This window comes from Anser cygnoides, chromosome 5 (genome assembly GCF_040182565.1).
Source record: "Anser cygnoides isolate HZ-2024a breed goose chromosome 5, Taihu_goose_T2T_genome, whole genome shotgun sequence".
NCBI classification, from domain to species: domain Eukaryota; kingdom Metazoa; phylum Chordata; class Aves; order Anseriformes; family Anatidae; genus Anser; species Anser cygnoides.
This window is the reverse complement of record NC_089877.1, coordinates 33,042,820-33,064,083: the sequence shown is the minus strand read 5'-3', so window position 1 is coordinate 33,064,083 and position 21,264 is coordinate 33,042,820. Positions and strand designations below refer to the sequence as shown.

Sequence of the window (21,264 nt, the reverse complement as noted above, 5' to 3'; positions counted from 1 at the left end):
CAGCTACATGAAGGGTAGAGATGCAGGCACTGCAGCAGCACCAGTAGGCGAGGAAGAACGAGAGAACCTCTGTAGCCATCCTGCCTTTTGCTACGAGCAGAGGGAGGACAGAGCAGGGTGTAGACACAGCCCTACTGCACTCTAATTCACCCAGCTATCAGTGTCACACACATGGGGCACTTAGGTACAAGGTAAATAAATGGTAGGGGTGGAAACATTTGAAGCAGAACTGTGCTCTTTGATATATCCTAGGCCAACATTAGAGAATTTCTTTGGTGTGAGTGGATTCTCAGTCCCTGAACCACTGAGCTTTGTCCATTCCTGACCATGCAGTACAATGGGCTCCCTTACGCAGTACAGCAATGAGACTCCCTTAGCTTCAGGCAACTGTTTCTTAGCAATGGAATGATTTTACCTGAGTAAATCCCACATGCTGCGTATGGCTGGCTGGCTGAGAAGAGGCTGCAGCACCTCAGATGTCAAACGTTCCAGTTCCTCTAAGCAGTCAACTGGATTGACCGATGGCTGCACAAAACATGGGGAAACATGGGAAAGCAGAAAAAGACAGGATGATTTAATTCCTCTCTCTGTTGTTAGTTAGCTCTTTGAGACAAGTTATCATCTATGTACTGGTACTGCTATGGGTTAGAGCTGGCCTCACTGCTCAAGGTGTGGAAGCCGAGAGCTGGCACCTCAAGGTGTCCTCAGTACTCAAGTATTAAATGCATCACAGAGAATTCTTATTTGGCTGGAAGTAAGGCAGCAAGATTCCCTAAATGAAAACTTGCCCTAAGTGGCTAACACCCTCCCCATACTATCTATGTGCTGATCTTCCCATTTAACTTGAAAACACAAAGGTGATCAGAACTACCTCGAGAAAGCAGAGTGGCATCATGAGGGTCTTGAAAAAAAAATCAACTGTATAAAGTGCATTTGACCTACCCATCAAGACATGGCTGTGGATGAACACTGCACAGGGGAGGATCTGTGGCTTTTAGTGAACCATTCGAATTCTTCCGACCCTAGTAAGCAATATTCCAGGTTGAAGGAACATGCTGGCAAATTTTTACTGTACTTTCCCTTCATTAGTATGCTGCTTTAGGATACAGAAATACTTATTGCCATAACAAAATCTGATTTTCCCTCAGGGAAAATCTCTCTCCAGAAATCAGTCAGCAAACTCTAAAGAAGATGTTAACCTCAGTTCTTAATAGTCTAACAAAAATATTCTAAGGTCCCAATATTCACTAGTCTAGTTACCATACAGGTTGATTTTTTTTCCCTAGCCCATTAAAAATAAAAATAAATTTTAGTAGCATGTTTGATTTTTTAAATCAGACCAGCTAAACACAGGTAGATGATTACATTTTTTTTAATGGAAATAAAAATTCTTACGGTATAGTTCAAGGACCTAAGAAATAATTTAGGCAGCCGCTCTTCTGGTGTATCTGTAAAGGTTAAAAAGGAATACTAATCTCTTTAAATAGTCACCCTGGTTCTCTAACACTCATGACCTAATGACAGCAGGTGAAAGGTGCGAACGACCTTTGGAGCACTGAAGATAGCTTTGAAAGATACTGGCAGTTTCCACCCCAGCCATGGCAAGCAAACTCAATTGTTTGGTGCAAATTTCAGAGGAGTTGCAAGATGTCTGGATAACTATGGGCATTAAATTATCCCCACACCTTGAAGAGAGCTCTCCCAGGTCAAAACTTGTACGCATTAGTTGGGCAGTAAAGAGGAAACTTGCATTTATCTTCAGAACATGAATCTTTAAGATAGCTTTAAGATAAGTATAAAATAACACACTGATGTATAACCTTTGATGTATAACCTTCAGAAAACTCAGTTTAGAAGATGTCACATACAGTGACTGGGTTACAGAATTTGACTTTGAATGTCAGTGGGGCAGCAAATAAATTTATCTTTATTGCCTCTTATCCAAAGTTCATATGGTATGATCCTCAGCACTCAATCTTCCAACCAGGTTATTGCAGTAACTGTCCACATGTAAGCTCTCAGACCACAACAAATGCAAAAACATTCAGCTTAATTTAGCCCACAAAGAGAAAGGACTGCCAAATATGACCAAATAGGTCATATTTGCTGCATGCTATGGTTTTCAGCAGTAAATCCAAACAGAGTATTACCACATACCTTGATTGAGACTCCAAGCCCAAAGGAAGAAATGACGACAGTGATATTCTGCATTGCTAATCTGAAGGATCAGCAAATTCATTTGACCCTAAATGCCACCCACTCTAGATTTGAGGTGTGGTAAACAAAATCTAGTCCTCATTTAATGTTCTTCAATGCCCTTCTTTCTTTTTTTTAGGTTTTTAGTGGTAATATACAAACTGATGCTGGTGAGATGAAAAGACACCCTATATTTTTCAGGCCTTACCTGTTGGCTGCAAGCCCTGTAATAAACTCCCAGGTAGATCATATAAGTTGTGGTCAGAGGCTGGAGAGTTTGCCAAGTTTCTGTCTGGGATATCTCCTGTAGGATTTTTTTCAGACCGGTCTCAATGAAAGGCTGTAAGCCTGACACGTGATTCCATGCTACTGGAGGAGGTGGAATCTGTTCACTAGCTTCTGAACTATTGCTGAAACACAACAGAATGACAGGATAGTGAAAATCTCTCAAAAAACGATTCTCTCCAAAACATCATTTGATCATAAATCATAAATTATTTGATCAAAACATCATAGCAAGATTTTCAGTTCTGTGTAGCCCAGAAGACAGAAGCCTAATGACAATCACTAGGGAAAAAACAAATTTGCACATTCCCCAGACCAAACCAATCCAAACCGCTTTAGGCAGAAAGGTCAAATGCAGAATCTACTCATTATAGCGAAAGTTTCTTCATCTGTATTATTTTGTCCTTAAGTTACGCTCTAGATTTACTGGACATGTTACTCCAGTATTCAGCTTTGATTAAAATAGTCCAGAGTTTCTTACTTTGGACATGGACTAGTGTTGTGGTTTAACCCGGCTGGCAGCCAAACACCACACAGCCGTTCACTCACCCTCCCCCCTCCCTCTCTGGGATGGGGGAGAGAAACGGGAAAGTGAAGCCGGTGAGTTGAGATAAAGACAGTTTATTAAGACAGGAATATAATAATAACAATAATAATAATAATAGTGATAATGATAATAGTATTAATAATAATAATGTGTAAGAAAACAAGTGATGCACAATGCAATTGCTCACCACCCGCTGACCGATGCCCAGCCTATCCCCGAGCAGCCGGCCCCCCCACCCCGGCCAGCCACCCCTATATATTGTTTAGCATGACGCCAGATGGTATGGAATACCCCTTTGGCCAGTTTGGGTCAGCTGTCCTGGGTCTGTCCCCTCCCAGCTCCTGCTGCACCCCCAGCCTGCTCGCTGGCAGGACAGAGCAAGAAGCCGAAAAGTCCTTGGCCTGGTGTAAACACTGCTCTGCAACAATTAAAACATCAGCATGTTATCAGCGCTCTTCTCATCCTAATCCAAAACATAGCACCCTACCAGCTACTATGAGCTACTTAACTCTGTCCTAACTGGAACCAGGACAACTAGAAAATGTACTCATGTCTTCAGCAACTTCTACTGCTTTGACGTATACCAAAACCAAATCCACTGCCAAGTTCTCTCAATCCTGACCCCCCTTAGTCTCTGCAGAGAGGTTCTTTCCTCCAGACCTCAGAGGGGTTTTTCTTTTTCTCAAGGGTAAGTCAGAGGAGTTTCCTAGCTCAATTCAGCAGTGCATTTTGCTAACGCTGCCCTTGTAACCCATTGTTAAATGCACATTTTTACTCCTCCCTCTCATCAGGCTAGAAGGCATACAGCTGTCTACCAGTCTAGATATCCCTTCTGACCTCACGTCAAAGGGAACACACTCCAGCATGCAGGGATTCACACGTGGAACAGTATACCACCCCAAAACAAAGAAACAGAGAAGGGAACAGCCAGGTCTCCTAACCAAAGAGAAGGAATGCGGGACACCAACTGCTCAAACAAACAGCACTGGTGACAGAGGGCCTACCTGCTCAGCTTGGCCTGCAGCTCCACTGTGCAGCCTGCTGTTTGTGTCACGTGCATCAGCAGAGTAATCACTGCCGTAGCTCGCTGGACAGACAACTCACGCATTGGGTTCTTCTCATGGCAAGAGCTGAGCAACTCAGGCAGGGACTGAAGTATCCTCACCAGCACAGGGTAGAGATCCCTATAGTAAGAATCATAGAATAAATGATGTTGGAAGGGATCTCTACAGATCATCTGCACTCCAACTCCCTGCTCAAGCAAATTTGCCTAGGGACATGCGTAGCTGGGTTTTGAGTATCTTCAAGAATGCAGAATCCACAACCTTTTTGAGCAACCTGTTCCAGTGTTGACCACCTTAAAAGTATAAGAAAACCTTTTTTCTACTGTGAAGTAAAATTTCTTGTATTTCAATTTGTGCCCATTGCTTCTTGAACCTTCTCTGCATGCCGTAGGAAGATCCTGGCTCTATCTTCTACACACCCTCCCATCACACGTTTATAAGGATTGTTAAGATGAGATGATGAGAACAAACACCACCAACATAATAAAAATAAACAGACATAGGAAAAAGATGACAAAAAAAGACTTCTGTCATTCCCAACTCGACTGAATGGAACCTACCCTGCCTCCAAGCATTGTGAGGAACTCTTGAAAAATGTCATTTATTTTATTCTTGTTTCTCTAGTTCTCAAATGCTCAAAGTGTCTTTGGTTATAATCATGCAAATTTAAGGAATCTTCTGCTGCTTCTCTTTCCTCAGCATTATTTACCATGTTAAAAATTATATACAGTTTTTTTCTCTATTAACCAAGACAGATGATGGGGCTGGAGAACTCAAAATGCTGTTGCAAAGACAGAACCTCCCTTCTGACACTTACTCCTGGCCTCCTCTTTTCTCCTCTTCAGGGCAACTCCACAGGCTTATCTGTGGTTTCAAGACAGTGTAATTACATGAAGAAGATTCAATGCTTGAGGTAGGTCAGACATCTCAGTGCAGACCTTGAAGGTCAAGTACAAGAACTTTAATTTTATACTGAACTGAGAGTCAATGCAGAGTGCAGTTTGTTGGCATTAGTCTGCTTCACTTAGTATGCATGCTGGTGATTGCTGCTCACATTGCCCTTAGCTCATCAGATTCAATCCTGGGTGTGCTGCGCTCATTATGTCTTGATGTTATGCAAACACAGATTATTCATGCCTTCCAGGGCAAAAAAGATGTAGCCCTAAAAAGTTCAGGTCCCCTGCCATAGCACGGAGAAGAAGTAACAGAGTACCAGTGATTAAAACGTGAGAGATAAGAGAGAGAAAGAAAAAGACAAGAACTTAGCATGAATACCTTTAGAAACCGAGTTTTACTGCAGGAGACCAAAGAAAGGGAGGTAAGACTCCCTGAAGGAAGTAGCAAGTGATCCTAGAGATCCCAAATTCACTCTCTCTAGAACAGGATGCCCATTTCCTATTGTGCCCTCCACCCCACTGTTCCCATTTCTCCAGCTTTGGACTGTACCTGTAGAGATCACAGGCCTGACCATAGCCAGCAGCCACAGCCCACAGCCGAAAGGCTTCAGTGCTTAGCCTGATGGCTTCTTCCTTTGGCAGAAGCAGATCCTGGGGATCTTCAGCTATAAATCGAATTAATCGGCTCTTCATTTCAAACTTGTTAAGCTGAAAACAAATAGAAAAACAGGAAAAAGAACAAAAATGACAAAGGAATAAGAGGCTTCACTCACATACATCATGACACTCATTAAGCTGCAGTGAAACCTGTCGCTTTGTTGGTGCATCGGACTATTCTAAGCTCCCCTCACACTGTTTGAATCGGTCTTTAGCATCTGTAATCTTAGGGAGCATATTACAAAGGGTCAACAAATGGTTAATGGCTATTAAGATGGAAGTATTCCTGGGAGGGATGTCTAGGTATTACCTAATCCGTTCCTTACACAGATCAAGTACACTTAAATCACTCCTGGAGGAGGTTTGTCTAGCCCACACACACTCTTGTTTTAGATGCTCTCTGCAGCTCTCTATTGACTTTTAATATATATAATTATCCTTCTTTAACTAGTCATAAGCAGAACTCTATTAGTCAAGATTACACAGAGATTTATCTTATGAAGACGCTGTATACAAAAATACTGAATAGATGCTTACATTTTTCTTAGGAGGTCACACTTAATGGCTTTCAGAGGTCGTACGACCTGAATCCTTCTATGATTCTGTGTTTATTTCATGAAAAGGGTACCTCCTGCCTATTACTTTTATGCAATTATAGAATTTTGGTGCCTTGAAAATGTTCTGAGGTTATTTTAGTACTGAATTAAACATGACATGACTCATTTGAAGTTCTCTAGAAATAATTTTTGCCCTCCCCAACAACTGGATATTTTTGCTTAACCATAAAAAAGAGCTTCTCTTTCCCTCTCCCACACATACAAAAGCTTGTGTGTGCTCTGTGTAAACAAATGAGTTGACAATGTCTTTTTCACAACACAATGACATATTAGAGATAATTTAAAATTCAAATGCTTTAGAGCCATCTTGTAGGGAAATCACTGCACACCAGTAGGAAAGCAAAGGAGCTGATGAATCAAACTATGAATTTTGACACCCCTCCTACAGAACAGAGGGCAAAGTTATATTTACTTTCAGAGGAGGAAGATGGAAGAATTTTGTTGCTTGGTAAAATAAATTCCTACATTGACAAATTTGATTTGGGTTTTGATTATCTTCAATTCCCATGTTCAAGTGCCTGCAATGAGCCATATGAGAGCACAACAGAACCAAAGCTTGAGGGGTAGGAACCCTGTAAACAATTTTTGCATACCTCGAAACATCTGGAGTACACAAAGCATGGAAGAGTAAAATTTAGAGATTTTCTATTATGTTCCTACCACCACCTACAGCCTTTAAATATCCCACTATCTGTTATCAGCATATTATTCTATGTATTTTATAGCAGAAATTAGTATTCTCTTGCTGATGCTAGCAATTTCCTGTATGGTAATTTATTAGATGTTATTAAAAATACTGAACTAACAACCCTAAGAGGTGCTCACTGCACTGCAATGTGTGCCACTCTGGGTAGATGTTATGTATTTACAGCACTAGTGTGATGACCTATGTGAGTGAACACAATTATCTCTGAAGTGGAAAACCTATCCAGAAGTAGCTAAGAGGGGTTGGAAATACTGGTGAATAACCTCAGAGTTATTAAGACAAATTCATGGCAGGAAAGTTCAACCAGGGCTGTAAAAGACAAGGATACAAATTAGACCTCTGGCTTATAAAGTCCTAAGCTGCCGGGACATGGGAGAGGACAGAGCACTACTTGCCAATGTGTGCTCTAAGCATCTGCTATCAGTCAGCATCACTCAGCTGTGCTATTTGGTTTTGCACTGCTGCACTACACAGAACAAAAAAAGCAGATAAAAGCTTGAGACAGCTCCTCTACTGGTACGTAACTGAAGATAGCATTATTACTGTCAGCAACTCCTTCCAAACACACACATGCACCTTCTTCACAATGATTATTTCAGCTTCTTTATTCCAGCTCGCACTCTGTCTTCCAAGAGATTTCTACGGTTTGCCTGCAACTGGCAGAACACATCTAATGGAGCAGAGACTGTGCTGCTAAGGGCTATGCTGTGCTTGAACCACAGGCAAGTCTATATTCATACGCTCATAGAGCCACAGAATAGTTGTTGGCCAGAAAGGGCTTCTGGCGATTGCCTAGTCCAGTCCTCCCTGCTTAGAGCAGAGACAGCTTGAGCAGGTTGCTCAGAGCTGGGTCCAGTAGGGTTTTGAATTTCTTCAAGGATGGGAAGTCCACAGACTCTCTGGGCAACTCGTTCAAGGGTTTGACCACCTCCACAGCAGAAAAAAAAATTCTTACGTTTATCTGGAATGTCCTTATTTCAACTTGTGCCCATTGCTTCTCACCAGTATATCCACTGAAAGGATAAGAGTTTTGCTCTGTTTTCTTCGGTCCCTCCCACATAAAACATCACACACAATGACAAAACACACTCCAACCTGAGCTCTTTCTTGCCAAGCCTAAACAATTACAGCTCTCTCAACCGTTCCCTGTACATCAGATGCTTCAATTCCCTAATCAACTTAGAGGCCCTACTGCTTCCCTTTACCTCAGAGTGGGACTGCAACTGGAATCCTGACACAATCTCTCCCAGTTTCACATGCATTCGTCAGGTCTGAATCAAGACCTTCAGCTCAGTCACCTCCAATTAATTGTCTGTATTTACTTAGGAACCAAGGCACAGAGAACAATGGCAGCTGCCATCAGAAAAACTCTTGTAAGAATCACTCACCAGCCTAGCTGTTGCATTTCTGCCTCCAGATGCCAATACTCTGATGAACTTCATAGCAGTGGAGCAAGCAACTCCATGGAGACTGGTGAGTAAACACCCTGGTTCAGCCACATGAGGATCCCACTGAGTAGGGATAAATTCCCTGACAATGGTGTCAATCAACCGAGGACAGTCAAGCAGCTGCAGAGAAATAGCAGGCAACACAACTAACTAAAGAAATGCAATTCCAGCAGCAAGACATACAGAATACCCAAGTTTCTCTAACTCCTTGCCATAACTTCATGTGCTTCTTTCTTCCCTTTTTTAAACCTTTCCTTACCATTCCTGAACTCCTGTACAATGGGAAATTTACCTGGCTGCATGCTTCAGAGGAATGCCTCGCTATGTGGGTAAGGATGTGCAGGATATCCAGGACTACTGTTGGAACAGGTCGTACCACCTCAAGAATGTACCTCAGCCGGTGCTGGATCCGTGTCTTCAAAAGTCCCTAAAAGGGAAAGAAACAAAATATCTGTTATACTCCCAATGGTAGCTCTCTGAACAGCGGAGAATCTCGCTGAACAGTTGCTGGAAGGGAAAAGCAGCCTAAATTAAATTTTCTGCAGAAAGTATCAAAAACACCACTAAGGAAACAGAGAGCACTTTTGTACTGAATAAGGCCACCAGCAGGGTTTTTGGATACTTATGTTTTTCAGAGTATGAAACTGAAGTAACAGGGAATACCTCCCCTATAAAGAAATACAAAAACATCATGTGGCTGAAAAGGGTTCTCATGCTCTTTGATTCATTTTGGCTAGCCACCACCTCCATCTAATGCAGTATTCTGTCTTTAGTGTTGATAGTCTGTTACATCAGAGAAACCTGAAAGAAGCAGAAAACAGACACCAATTCTTTTTTAGCACGAGGAAGAGAAAGATGCAGATAGATCATGTGATTTTGTATGGTTCACAGAGCAGAAGGCCGTGATCAGTGACTGTGCTAGGAAACAAATCTTCAATATAAGTGACATTGTTATGGATTCCTAGTTCCAGGAAAAGGCATGCCGCCTGAGTTCGTAGAACTGATATTTTAAAAAAAAAGTTGCAGTCAGGCAAGGTTGTGGTTCTGGGCTTGAATGAATTCAGCTGCTAGTTTCAATATTATTTTTTCCAACATGTGGAGTAATTGGGTTGTAACAATTAGCAGATGTGAAATGGAATTTCACAACAGCTGGAACAGTGCAGACTTTGATCCCAAGTCTCTTCTGAGTTCAGGCCACTTGGGAGACGTTAATATATTCTATGCTGAACCATGTAACTGTTCCCAGAATGACAAACTAACCTCGTTGTTATCTACACCTCTTTTATTAAGCCTTTTAAACAGTGTAACATAGTAGAACACATCTGAAATCATGAACTCACTAACTGAGACCAGATGCCCCAGTACAATAATTCAATTGCCCAGTGAGTTTATAAGCAACTGCCATTTGGATACAGGCTAAAGCACATGGATTAAGTGACGTGATCACAGACATTAACAATTGCGGCAGGCAAGAGAACTGCATCAGCTCCACCATGATTGGGTCTGAGATGACAAAGATTACTATTAGATCTCATACCAGGGATATGGGATTAGGCTTAAATATATGTAGAATTCCTTCTAAATATTATAACTTTTTTTCTGAGAGAGGCAAACATGAAAAACGATATTGGGGAAATGATAAGCAGCCACCCTATGTCAAACACAAAGAGATGTCATTGGACAAATCTAACTAATTCAGAGCTACCCATCTGTAATGCTCCTGCTTAGCTTCACAACAGCACATATAGACACTTCAATAGTGGCTAGAACCATTTCACTTTTAGCTCAAGTAAATGAACTTGAAAATCATGTCTGCATGCAACCTCTCAGCAAGTTTTTTTAAAAAAACAGTTTTGTTCAGAACATTAGTAGCATACACAGAAGGGTATGCATTTCAACAGCATGCCTAGCTACCATGTAGAGCCTATTTTCCTAAAAAGATTTCAGACCTAGCTCTGTGCTGACCTTTACAACATCATATCGGGCCACATCTGGATCTGGCTTGTTTTCATCTTTTAGTTTTTTATTCTGAGACTTCTCTGTTCCAGTTAATTCTTCCTCTTCTTCCTCTTCTTCCTCCTCATTGTTGGGGACAAAGGGGAATGCAGCCATCCCTTGGTACCATGAGAAAGTCCAATCGAGATATTTCTATAAGGAGAGTAAAAGCACACAAAATTCTCACACAAAGATTTATCATGGAAGAAAAAAAAAAAAAAACAAGAATGTTTTACTGATTTCCACCTAACCCCAGGAAAAGAGAACACAGTAAAGGGTACTCTAAGCACATACAAGTGGGATGAAATGCTTTTTCAGGGAAGTGATTTTAACCTATAACCTACAGACACTTGGGAAACCATGAAAAGCAATTACTGTGGGGTAAATTAAATTCACTAGACAGGGAACAGAAATCCAGCTCAAGTGGAAAACATTTAAGATAAAAATTAAATAAAATAACCACTGAGGGGTCTAGAAATTAAACTGGAATTTGGCATTTATTGGCTCTATTCCCATTTCTGGACCTGTGTAGAACTCAGGTCACAAATAACACAGAATGGCCATGTAAAAATTGTTATATTAAAATAAACACTACCCAACGTATTTGTTCATGCTTGTCGGGCTTTCTGTTGAATGACCCTCAGCTTCAGCAAAGAAAAAAAAGTGTTTTTGTTCACAACCAATAACAGTATCAAACACTCTGAAGTATACTGCAGCTTTCAATTCTGTGGAGAGGAGATTGTGCCCACAGACCTATTTTCCCCAAAATGTTTTAGAATATGAAAGACAATTTAAATTAATCCTTGCACTATTTAATAACTGCTTTAAATTTCCATTTCCTGAAGTGGTAATCAGAAATAACTACCACATTAGTCAGAAAAGAAGTGGCAGGCTTCAACTAAACCTTGAGTCCTTTTTCAAAATTTTCAAATTAAAGTGCAAGTTATTATCAGACATTAAAAAAAAAGCAATATTAAATAAAGTTGGGAAATGAGTGAGTGATATGATCAGAAGAGGCCTGGCTTTATAGGATGAGGCTACATGCCCACCTGGAATACCAACTTTGGCCTATAATCTTCATTCAAGCAATAGAAAGAAAAGCACAGAACAGAGTATCTGTGTCTGGTCTTCAAAGGAAACGAAGAAGAAGATGCTTCCCATAGACACTGATGAATGAACATTTAGGTAGTATAATATTTATGTGTTTTGATCTTCTGCATGTATAGTGGGGATGAATCCTGTTTTGTCTTACAAAACCTGGAGCAGCAGGCTAGACTTCCAACCCTGCCACTTCCTCAAGGACCTTTTGAAGCTCAGCAGCAGGAGACTCTAGGAAGGACCCTCCAAACAAGAAAATACACTGACACAACACTTACTGTGTTGCTTTTGGCATGAAGAGATTTAGCAATTCCCACTTACACAAGACAGCAAAGCGCAAGTTTTGATCTTAGAATCACAGCATTGCAGACATATGTAAGCCAGAGTAATGTCAGAAAAAAAAAGTCACATTAAGAAGATGGTTTATAGCATTAATCACCTAACACGGGTGGGCAGCACTCAACTAACAGAACACCATTAGGGTGATAGCTTAGAAAAAGAGCAAGATGTGGAGAAAGCTACCCAATCCTTTATTTCCCTTGCCTTTCCACTAGCGATAGCTCTGATGGAATGGAGAATTTATGGTGGGCTTCTTGAGATCTAACCACTCTTCTCTAACACCAGTCCCTTTCCAGCATCACAGGAGCAGCTCTCATGAAAGGAACTTGAAACACAGGCCATAACCTGCTTTGTCCATAATGATCTGCTTCTGTCCAACCAGGAAGACATTTTAATCTTGCTGCTCAGGGCTGTCCAGTATCTCTGAACATCCAAAAGAAGTTTCAACTTTCTAACAGGAAAAAAGCATCATGGAGAAAATAAAACACGTAAGAAGGGAAAACGAGGTATTTATCAGTGAAAGAAAAGTATGAGAGAACAACGAATAATGGACAATGAGTGGGAAAGAGAACAGTACTACTGTGAGGCATGAGGGAAAGCAGGGAGAATATTTAGTCACCAATCTGTTCAGAAGCAGGAAAACTACACAAAGAAGCTGACAACATAAGAGACCATATTACAAATAAAAATAAAAAGACTAAATTGTACCCTTTTATTAGTAGTGACATGATCTAGACTGTAAAGGTGTCAAAAAGGAAGAGAAAATCCCTCAGCAGCCGCACTGAATTTAATCATAGGGAGAGCTAATTCAAACACAACAGATGACTGAATCACTCAGACTCGGGTAACACACCCTCTTGTCTGTCACAAAGCACAGCAATAGCATTCTATTGACAATTAAACTAACCCATCCAGCAAGACTTTGCTGAAACTACTTACCACGTCTTTTCATTCTGATTCCTGTAAACAGTTTAGTATGAAACTGAAGCGGGGCACTTAATGATTTTTTCTCACCTCATCATCGAGTGACACCAGTAGAGCCCGGAGAGCACCAACAGATGCTGCCATGACATTATCCACTGCATCATCCAACGAGAAGCGCAGCAAGAAGAGAAATCCAGCATCAAGCAGCAGACGCAGAATACTGCCCTTCAAGGATGATGCAAACTCCCCAGCCCTAGCCTGAAAGGTATGCCATACAGAGCCGGTGTTAAAGCTCTTGGTATTTTGCATGTTTGCCTCTTCCAATTTCAATTGTAAAGCAGCTAAACTGCGTGCAGTCAGCACAACAGGCTGCTCTGCTGGTGTTCTCCAAGGAAACTTCAGAACTACCTACTGGGACAGGTAATTTTTGTATCATCCAGTTCAAAGCAGTATATGAAAAGGCAGACAAAATGCTTAGGACCTCAGAGATCCTGAAAGACCTACAAAGCCAGCAATGCAGTAAAACCCACACAGACACTATGAAACTGGGCACCTGAGCCACATTCTGACCACCTGCTGTTATCACTACAGTTAGGAGTCTTATGCAACCCGATATTAGCACATCACTGACTGATACAAACTTTCCACAGTCCAGGGCAGCCTTTCTAGGGCACATTACCTACTGATAAATGGCTCCTGTTTTTGCATTATGTGCTTACTCTTCCTCTCTGCACAGGGGGAGGGAGGGTCACACACCCCCAAGAGCAGAACAGGAATCCACCAGAATGCCCACCCTGTTTGGCATGCTACAAACATCTCTCCCCACTTACAATTCTGTGACCCAAGGGCCAACGCAGGAAAAAAAAAAAGTCCTAATTGAGTAATTTCATATTCCAATGATATTTCAGAAACTCAGTGGCATACTTCCCACCTGGTTTAGGGGACAAGAAATCCTCTTCTGCTTAGGTCAGTCTTGGGCTACCTTCTCTGGGTAGTCCACAACCATCCCATAATAATAATTAAGGAGGCAAGCCAGCTGTTTCCCACAGAAGAAGTTTTAAGAAAAATGTTCTTTATTTTCTCTTCCTTTCACCCTACAGAGAGGCATAACTCCAGTTCCTTATTTCAGAAAAATCTGAACCCATCTCACGACTTCATCCTGTTCTGCCCCACCTTTCTTCTCAAAACCACACCGTTTCTTCTCTGCCTCCACTGCTGTTGGAGGAAAGGTTAGTACTTCCCCCAAGAGAGTTAGGTGGGAAGGGGCATAGAAGTAAATATTCACTCTGCTTTATGCCTGTCACTGTAAGAGTAGGCTTGTTCATTCTCACCACCTACAGAACAAGCACATCATGTAGCTGGCTCAGGCAACAAAAATGAAAGGGTCATTGCCAAGGATAGCTTTTATCACAGAAGTAACCCCAAAAAAACAACTTGTGTCCAAATAAAAAAGAAACTGAAACTGCAGCACTGCTGCTGAGCAACACCTGAAAGCAAATCCCAGCAGAGAAACCTGAAACTCAGTTTTTCTCCCAACACTGCAAGTTTTTTTAACAGCAAGACCCTCAGTGTAAAAAGAATACCCTGCAGTTGATTTTGCTCACCTTCATTAAATAGAAGAAAGCAAACAACTACCACCAGAAAACACAGATGCTGATCCACTGCAAATCTGAATTACGGGGAGGAGTTCCACGGAAAGTAGTGGCTTACCTTTTGAACAATACGACCCAAGACCTGTAGAGCCAGCGTCCTCTGCTGAATAACTTGGCTGCGAGATAAATGAAAGAGCTCTTGGAGAGAATAACCAGCCCTCTATATGGGGAAGGAAAAGAAAAAAAAACAACAACAAAAACTACTGTAGACAAAAACAGGCCCCTTAAATTAAGATTGGCTGTAAAACAGTGCCTAACAGGAGATAAATTGCAACTCAATGTTGTTTGCTGTTTCACATCAATCATGGAAGAGATTCTGATGGATGACATATGGAAGAAAACTACTTCTTAAGAAAAGGAAGTATGTGTACCTTTTTCTCAAAACTACAGATCCTTAATGGCATTAAAGAGAAAAAGCATTAATGGAGTTAACAAAAAAACACACAAAGCAAGTTAATGCAAGCACACCCAACTTCTCTTCAGGAGCTTGTTTCAAAAGGAAACTATACATCCACACTTTCCTGAGGGTTTTGTCACTAAAAAGCATTGACACAAAAGGAATCTGACAAATTAAACACAGAAAAATGGAAATGGGTGTGTTCCTTCCTTTCTGCTTCATTATACCTACCTCTGCCTCTTCTCCATGGTGATGCAGGCCTAGATGAGTAGGCAAATCAGCGTCTGCAGGAATCAAGTCTCCCTTTAAGCTGAATCGAGCTTGCATTCCCTAATATGGGGGGTGGGGGAGAAAGATTATTTCTAGTGCCTTGTACTCTATTCACCATTTAAAATTCCACTTCTTAAATCAACTCCTGGAAGGTGACACCTCAAACTCCCCAGATCAGACCTCGAATTCTTTTTTTTTTTTTTTTAAAATATTTACTCAATTTTCTTTCCTTTTTTTCTTAGTTTTCAGACCTGATTCATCACAGATAACAGTTGCTAGGCTCTCGCTTAGTAGCTGTCTTAAGCACTGCAGACTACAGAGATACGTATCATCCCACCCCGTGGAAAAGACTGAGGGACCTCTCATTCTTACAAAATCTCTCAGATTAAGTAACCAGAGGACTAGTTTATGAAAACTTCAAAACTGTTATTGCTGAGAAACATGAACCAGACACCCCAAGAACATGAAAAATCAGTTTCTGCTTTTAAACCTTTTTGGTTTTCTTCTGTCGGGGTGAAGGCAAATCTTTCATCCACTCCAGCTTCTCAAACTCCACATTGTCCATGTGAATCCATTCCTTCTTCGGCTTCACAGGCAGATCATCATCTTTGAGGGGGAAAAAAAAATAGCAGCCTTACCTTTGAAAGCAAAAATGAAGAAAATACTACTCCCTCTTTGCCAAACTATTTGACTTAAAAACTGCATCAAATATAGTATTCATATAAAAAAAGAAAACAATTTTCAACCTGACTGTTGGCTAATGCATAAACATCAAAGATATAAAGCTGTTTTCATCTTCCATGAGAGCTAGAAGAGGAAGTGAACAGCACTGTAATGAAATTAACAGACTGCTAATTTGGTGAAAAACTGAAGTCAGGATACAAATTAAGCAAAGTGATCAGAACCAGGGCAGAAAATAATATCAGTCCTACTTTTAAGAAAGCAAACGAATATCATTTAAGGAAGGGAATGTTAGGGAAGATGTGAAATGATTGAAAAGAATTAGTAATGCAAGTAGGTCCAAGCACATCACTGGCCTGTCATGCAGCATGGTTTTAAAGATGCCAGTACAAAGTCAGCCTAGATACACCGGCGGGAGCACCAGTGCTAACACTCATGCTTCCACAGGACTTCCAATACTGCTCTTCATTCTGTGTCTCCCTCTAAAGACTTGAGGAGATCAGCTTGGGAGGAAAACAAACAGAACAAGTGAAAATCGACACAGCTTGCCTGAGAAACAGCTCAGTGGGGAAACTGGGCAGTTGAACAAGAATTTCAGAGGTGCAAGCACTAAAGGAAGAAACTACTGATTTAACTTGTTAAGCTTTGACTAGAACAATTTGGGAAGCAAGACATTTATGCTTGTCATCACAAGAATTGCCCTAGGAAAGAGACAGATCAGCATGTACAAGAATCTCCCAAGTGAAGCGACAGGAGAGATTTAATTGGAAGTTAGCTAAACACCAGCAAAGGTAATGCTTTGCTAGTAGGAAACCATCCCATACTGGTGTGAGAAGAATGAACTAAGAAGTCTTTGCTATCTCAAGAGAAATCATACAAATGGAGAGGAGCAGGCAGACCGAGGGCACGAAAAGTGGGATCATTGTCCCCCTCTGCTCTGCCCATGTGAGGCCCCACCTGGAGTAATGCATCCACATCTGGGGCCCCAAGCACAAGAAAGGTGTGGAGCTGTGGCCCTAAGGAGGGCCATGAGGATGATCAGAGGGCTGGAGCACCTCTCCTATGCGGAAAGGCTGAGACAGTTGCAAATGTTCAGCCTGGAGAAGAGAAGGCTCAGGGGAGACTTCATTGCAGCCTTTCAGTACTTAAAAGGGGCTTATAAAAAAGATGGAGAGGGACTTTTTACATGGGCAGACAATGACAGGACAAGGAGGAATGGTTTTAAACTAGAAGAGAGGAGATTTAGATTAGATATTAGAAGGAAATTCTTTACTCAGAGGGTGGTGAGGCACTGGCACAGGTTGCCCAGAGAAGCTGTAGATACCCCATCTCTGGAGGTGTTCAAGACCAGGCTGGATGCAGCTTTGAGCAACGTGGTCTGGTGGGAGATGTCCCTGTCCCTGGCAGGGGGTTGGAACTAGGTGCTCTTTGAGGTCCGTTTCAACCCAAACCAATGTGTGATTCTATTAAGGAACAGTAGGTCCAGCTGAGATGCTCTTCTTTCATCAGATCTTTCCCTGCTGATAACTGGCCCAAAACCCAACCTTTACTTTCCACCAATTAGCAGATAAACTTTCAGGAAGGGCACTTATCATTTTTAGGATGAAGCTTCATCCTTATGATCAGTGTGATACTGAGTCAGGCAAGGAACCAAGCACAGCATTATCTTCTCCAGCCAGAAAGCTGTTCCACAGAATTTCAGCCAAAGGCTCAGCACACATTTTAATTGAAGAGACGGAAAAAGCATCTGATATGTAAGTAAGTGGAATGGTTGTGGGTGGCGGGTGCAAAACCAGAGGAAATAAAATCAACAGAAAAAATTAAATCTATTGACATTTGTAATTCAATAAATTGTTTTCTCCTCCATTAATCACTAAATTGGATAATCATTCCGTGATTAGTTAATCGTTCTATGAATAGGATTACACATATTACCATCAGCCCTTAGCATTATGATCTTGTCAACAAGACAGATATATTCCAAGGCATCAGCAGATTGTTCAGTTACTGAGAAAATTCTTTAGAGAAACACAAGCTGACAGTCTGAATACAACATTTGTACTGAACTTTTTCAGAGTTGCATTAAATTAAGGGCTACCAAACAAATTCTTCCTGTTCTTGTTTGCTTTCCCTTTTGTCTTGATGCCAGGATTTGTTTTTTGATTTGATAAGATTAAAAGTTGCTAGATAAAGATCTCACTATCTTGTTTATTAGAAACAGTGGCCTTTTATCTTATTAGAGAGGCAAGTTTGACTTTTGAGCAATCATGTTCTTTTTTGTTATCCTTCTCTTCCTGAGGAAACTCAGAATGACCATTTCTGCTGGGTTGTTCATGATATTTTTGTCTCCTGTTAGCCAGGATAGGCAGGCTGTAGGCATAAACTCAGGTGCTAGAAAGGCTTCCCTTCATTTTATAATGATGTTCCTTCTCGTGCCTTCTTTGGTATTTTGAATATCACAAGAAAATTGTTTCTTCTTTCCTTTGCAGTCTTTCATGGGAAGCAAAAGATGCTGTCAGCGTGCAATGCTCTGAACACTGAGCTATTCCCAAGAGCACTACCACAATCTTGTTCAGTCTTTACACTCCTCCTATTGCTCCCAGGTGAGTAAAGGAATGCCACTTAAACAGGTGCTACTTGTGCACTCAATTGTTCTGAAAAAAGCATTAAAAACAGTTCTTTTGATTAACATGGATTGGTGAAAAAGTAAAACTTGGGGAAAAACAGCAAAAGGACTGTTCAGTGAGGTGTTTTCTTCAATAAGAGGCTAATCATCTTTCCTTCTCTTGCACTTGTATACACACTCATAGATTCATCCCCCTCATCAAGGAAATGGTAAACAGTTATCTCTTGCAAACATCAAGCTGAAATCCAAGAGGGATTCACAGGCCTCTTTCATCAGTCCACACGTTGCACTGGGACACAAAGAATGCATCAGAAGCCAAAGATCAACATGAAATTGGGAAAAAGCATGCTAATGAAGGAGAGATGTCGCTTTCATACGTGCTAGGAACAAAAGTGTTCAGAATTATGAGAATGAAAGCCTAAAATCATGACAGAGAAAAAGAAATGACTGAAGAGAAAAAAAACTGCAGTAAGGAAAGCAGCAGTAATAGCAGAAACGTAAGGGAGAAACAATTCCTTTTGTCTGCCATGAGAATATAAGGGCTGCTCTAACTGCCTGGGATAAAGCAGCTTTCTTCTCATACAAGCACAAAAATTGCAGAAGCAACACAGGCAGCATCAGTGCAAGCTTCCTTAGCCTGGCTGGAACATGGGGATAAGCCAATACTTAAAAGTAGGTAATTAAGCAAGAGGTAAAACTTTCCCCTAGTGACCCATCAAAGACTCCTTACGTCATTTAGAAAGGGAAATAAGAGATGTGAACAACATACAGAAATTCACAGGCAGGCAAGTTCAGTGGACCCAGTTCTGATATGAGTGTACACACACACTTAGGTCTCCTGCCAGTTTGAAGGCTAAAATAAAGATTTCCATCGGCAAACTTCCACATCTTCATTCTTTTTGACACACTACCACTCTCTTGCATCACCAAGTTATACAAGATAATTTTGCCACTGGTTCTTTTGAGTATTATAGTGTTCTGCCATAAAAGGCAACAGCTCTGTGCAATTCTTCCAAAACAGCAGAACTCTTTACACCTTAATACTTCCTTCCACCTACGGCTCACAAAGGAAAACTTTGAAATGACTTCATGGGCTCTGTGATACAAGCCACAGAGCGGGGCCACCAGGAGCAGCATCACAATAAGACATACACGTGCTATATGAGCAATTTCACTGAAATGAGATTGACTGTCACCTTCATGCTATCCTGTGAGCACATCAGTGATTCTTTTTAGAGAAATTTACCCAACAACCTCCTGTCCCCACCCAGTCCCAGTTAAAAGAAATTATTCAAGCAGCAGCTGCACCTATCACACTCTTCTGTTTCCCTGTTTACACGACTGAACAGAAAAGCAATTACACTTACCGTTTAAAACATGTTTTACTTCCAAAGGAAGGTAAGTACAGAAATCTCAGAGCAAATTCCCAAAACAAGGCAAGATCTCCCACGGCGTAGCTCACCACCTCCATTACATAGCATATCATGCTTCTAATCTATGGAGCTCAACTAGAAATGACAAGGATGCTCTTCCCTTAACTCAAAAAAAAATTAAATATCATGATAAATTTCTGATTTGACTGATTAACAAAGTGCCGAAGAACTCCAATCTGGATTGATGCAAATGCTATATAAACCTTACATTTACGTTCAGAACGTTAACAACATGTACTTTGTTTCTTACCTGTCATTTCCATTTTCATATTTTCTTCCTTCCTTACAGATTCTTCCAGACCTGACTCCTGTATGGAAAGAGATGCTCCTACACCATGCTGAGGCACAGTCAGAGATTCCACAAACTCCTCTGGTCTGTTCTGTTCCTTTTTTAATTCATTTTTCTGGCCTACATTAACACCACGTCGTGACTTTAAGAAAGCAACTAAACTGGGATCTGCAAGTATTGACAAAGAGAGAGACAGAGAAGTGACAGAAAGTCTCAAAATACTTGATAACGCCTATAGGTCTTGCTATTTATCTTAGTCTTTTCATTCCCATTCCACATACCCCCTTCTTCTGTGCCAGCTGTCACTTCTTTTCAAACTGAGGCACTTAACTGCTTTATGACCTCCTGAGCATGTAAACTGGGGACAACTGACTGGTGAGGTGACGCTAGAGAGAGAGATGATAAATGTTTTTCAAGGTAAAGCAGCAACAAGAAAAATCTATTTATTCTCCTGACTTACAAACAAAACCAGAATTGTTTCTTTCCCCCTCACTGCTGCTGAAAAAGGCACAGCCATACAAGACCATTCATTACGGAGAGAACTCTGGTCTGTAATTTATGGGAGGAAGCCAGGTCTGACAGTTTGCCTACCCTGTCTGTGAATTGTTCAGTTCTGAATGCTACGAGAGTACACAGAACAGACACCACAAAAAGAATTACCTGCTGTATTGAATTGCACTAGAACTGCAGTGCACGGTCTCCATATTAAGTTAGGAGAAGGAGATCTTGTTCATTCTGAACAGATTCCACATCCTGAGACTTAATTATGATCTAATAACATCCAGAAAACATAAGTGGTCGTTCTCTTCATGCTTTGGAGAAGAGGAACATTTGGGAGGTAGGGGTGTTTTGAAGGACAGGTAAGATTCCTCTCTCAAACAAGAAAGTGTCAGGAGACTTTTAGATTTAACTTTCAGACCTGCTACAGATACACCACATCGTTTTTGATGGAGTGCACTTTCTCACTCTGGAAGATAATTCTCCATCTAGAAGATTGCGTTGGGATGTTTATGCCTGAGACAAATAGCAAGAGCCTGTGCACTACCTCTCTAAAACATACAGAGATACTTTGATAAACCATGTCAGGGATGTGTAAAGTAATAGAATATATCTTTCATTGGTTATTTATTCCTTGGAGGGCAAA

At 41.1% G+C, this 21,264-nt stretch overlaps 1 protein-coding gene across 4 annotated transcripts in view; it reads right to left on the bottom strand.

Annotated features, from left to right (window-relative positions):
• RPAP1 (RNA polymerase II associated protein 1) overlaps window positions 1-21,264 on the bottom strand; it is a 46,562-nt gene that overhangs the window by 14,693 nt on the left and 10,605 nt on the right. For all 4 annotated transcript variants that reach the window (XM_048065202.2, XM_048065206.2, XM_048065205.2 and 1 more), the window contains 12 exons: window positions 20,082-20,288; window positions 15,582-15,697; window positions 15,053-15,151; window positions 14,483-14,584; window positions 12,863-13,030; window positions 10,382-10,564; window positions 8,709-8,843; window positions 8,357-8,536; window positions 5,539-5,696; window positions 4,033-4,212; window positions 2,405-2,606; window positions 416-525 (listed from right to left, as the gene is read on the bottom strand). In XM_048065202.2, coding sequence (XP_047921159.2) covers window positions 416-525; window positions 2,405-2,606; window positions 4,033-4,212; window positions 5,539-5,696; window positions 8,357-8,536; window positions 8,709-8,843; window positions 10,382-10,564; window positions 12,863-13,030; window positions 14,483-14,584; window positions 15,053-15,151; window positions 15,582-15,697; window positions 20,082-20,288 — 1,840 coding nt within the window. The remainder of the gene's footprint in view (window positions 1-415; window positions 526-2,404; window positions 2,607-4,032; window positions 4,213-5,538; window positions 5,697-8,356; window positions 8,537-8,708; window positions 8,844-10,381; window positions 10,565-12,862; window positions 13,031-14,482; window positions 14,585-15,052; window positions 15,152-15,581; window positions 15,698-20,081; window positions 20,289-21,264) is intronic.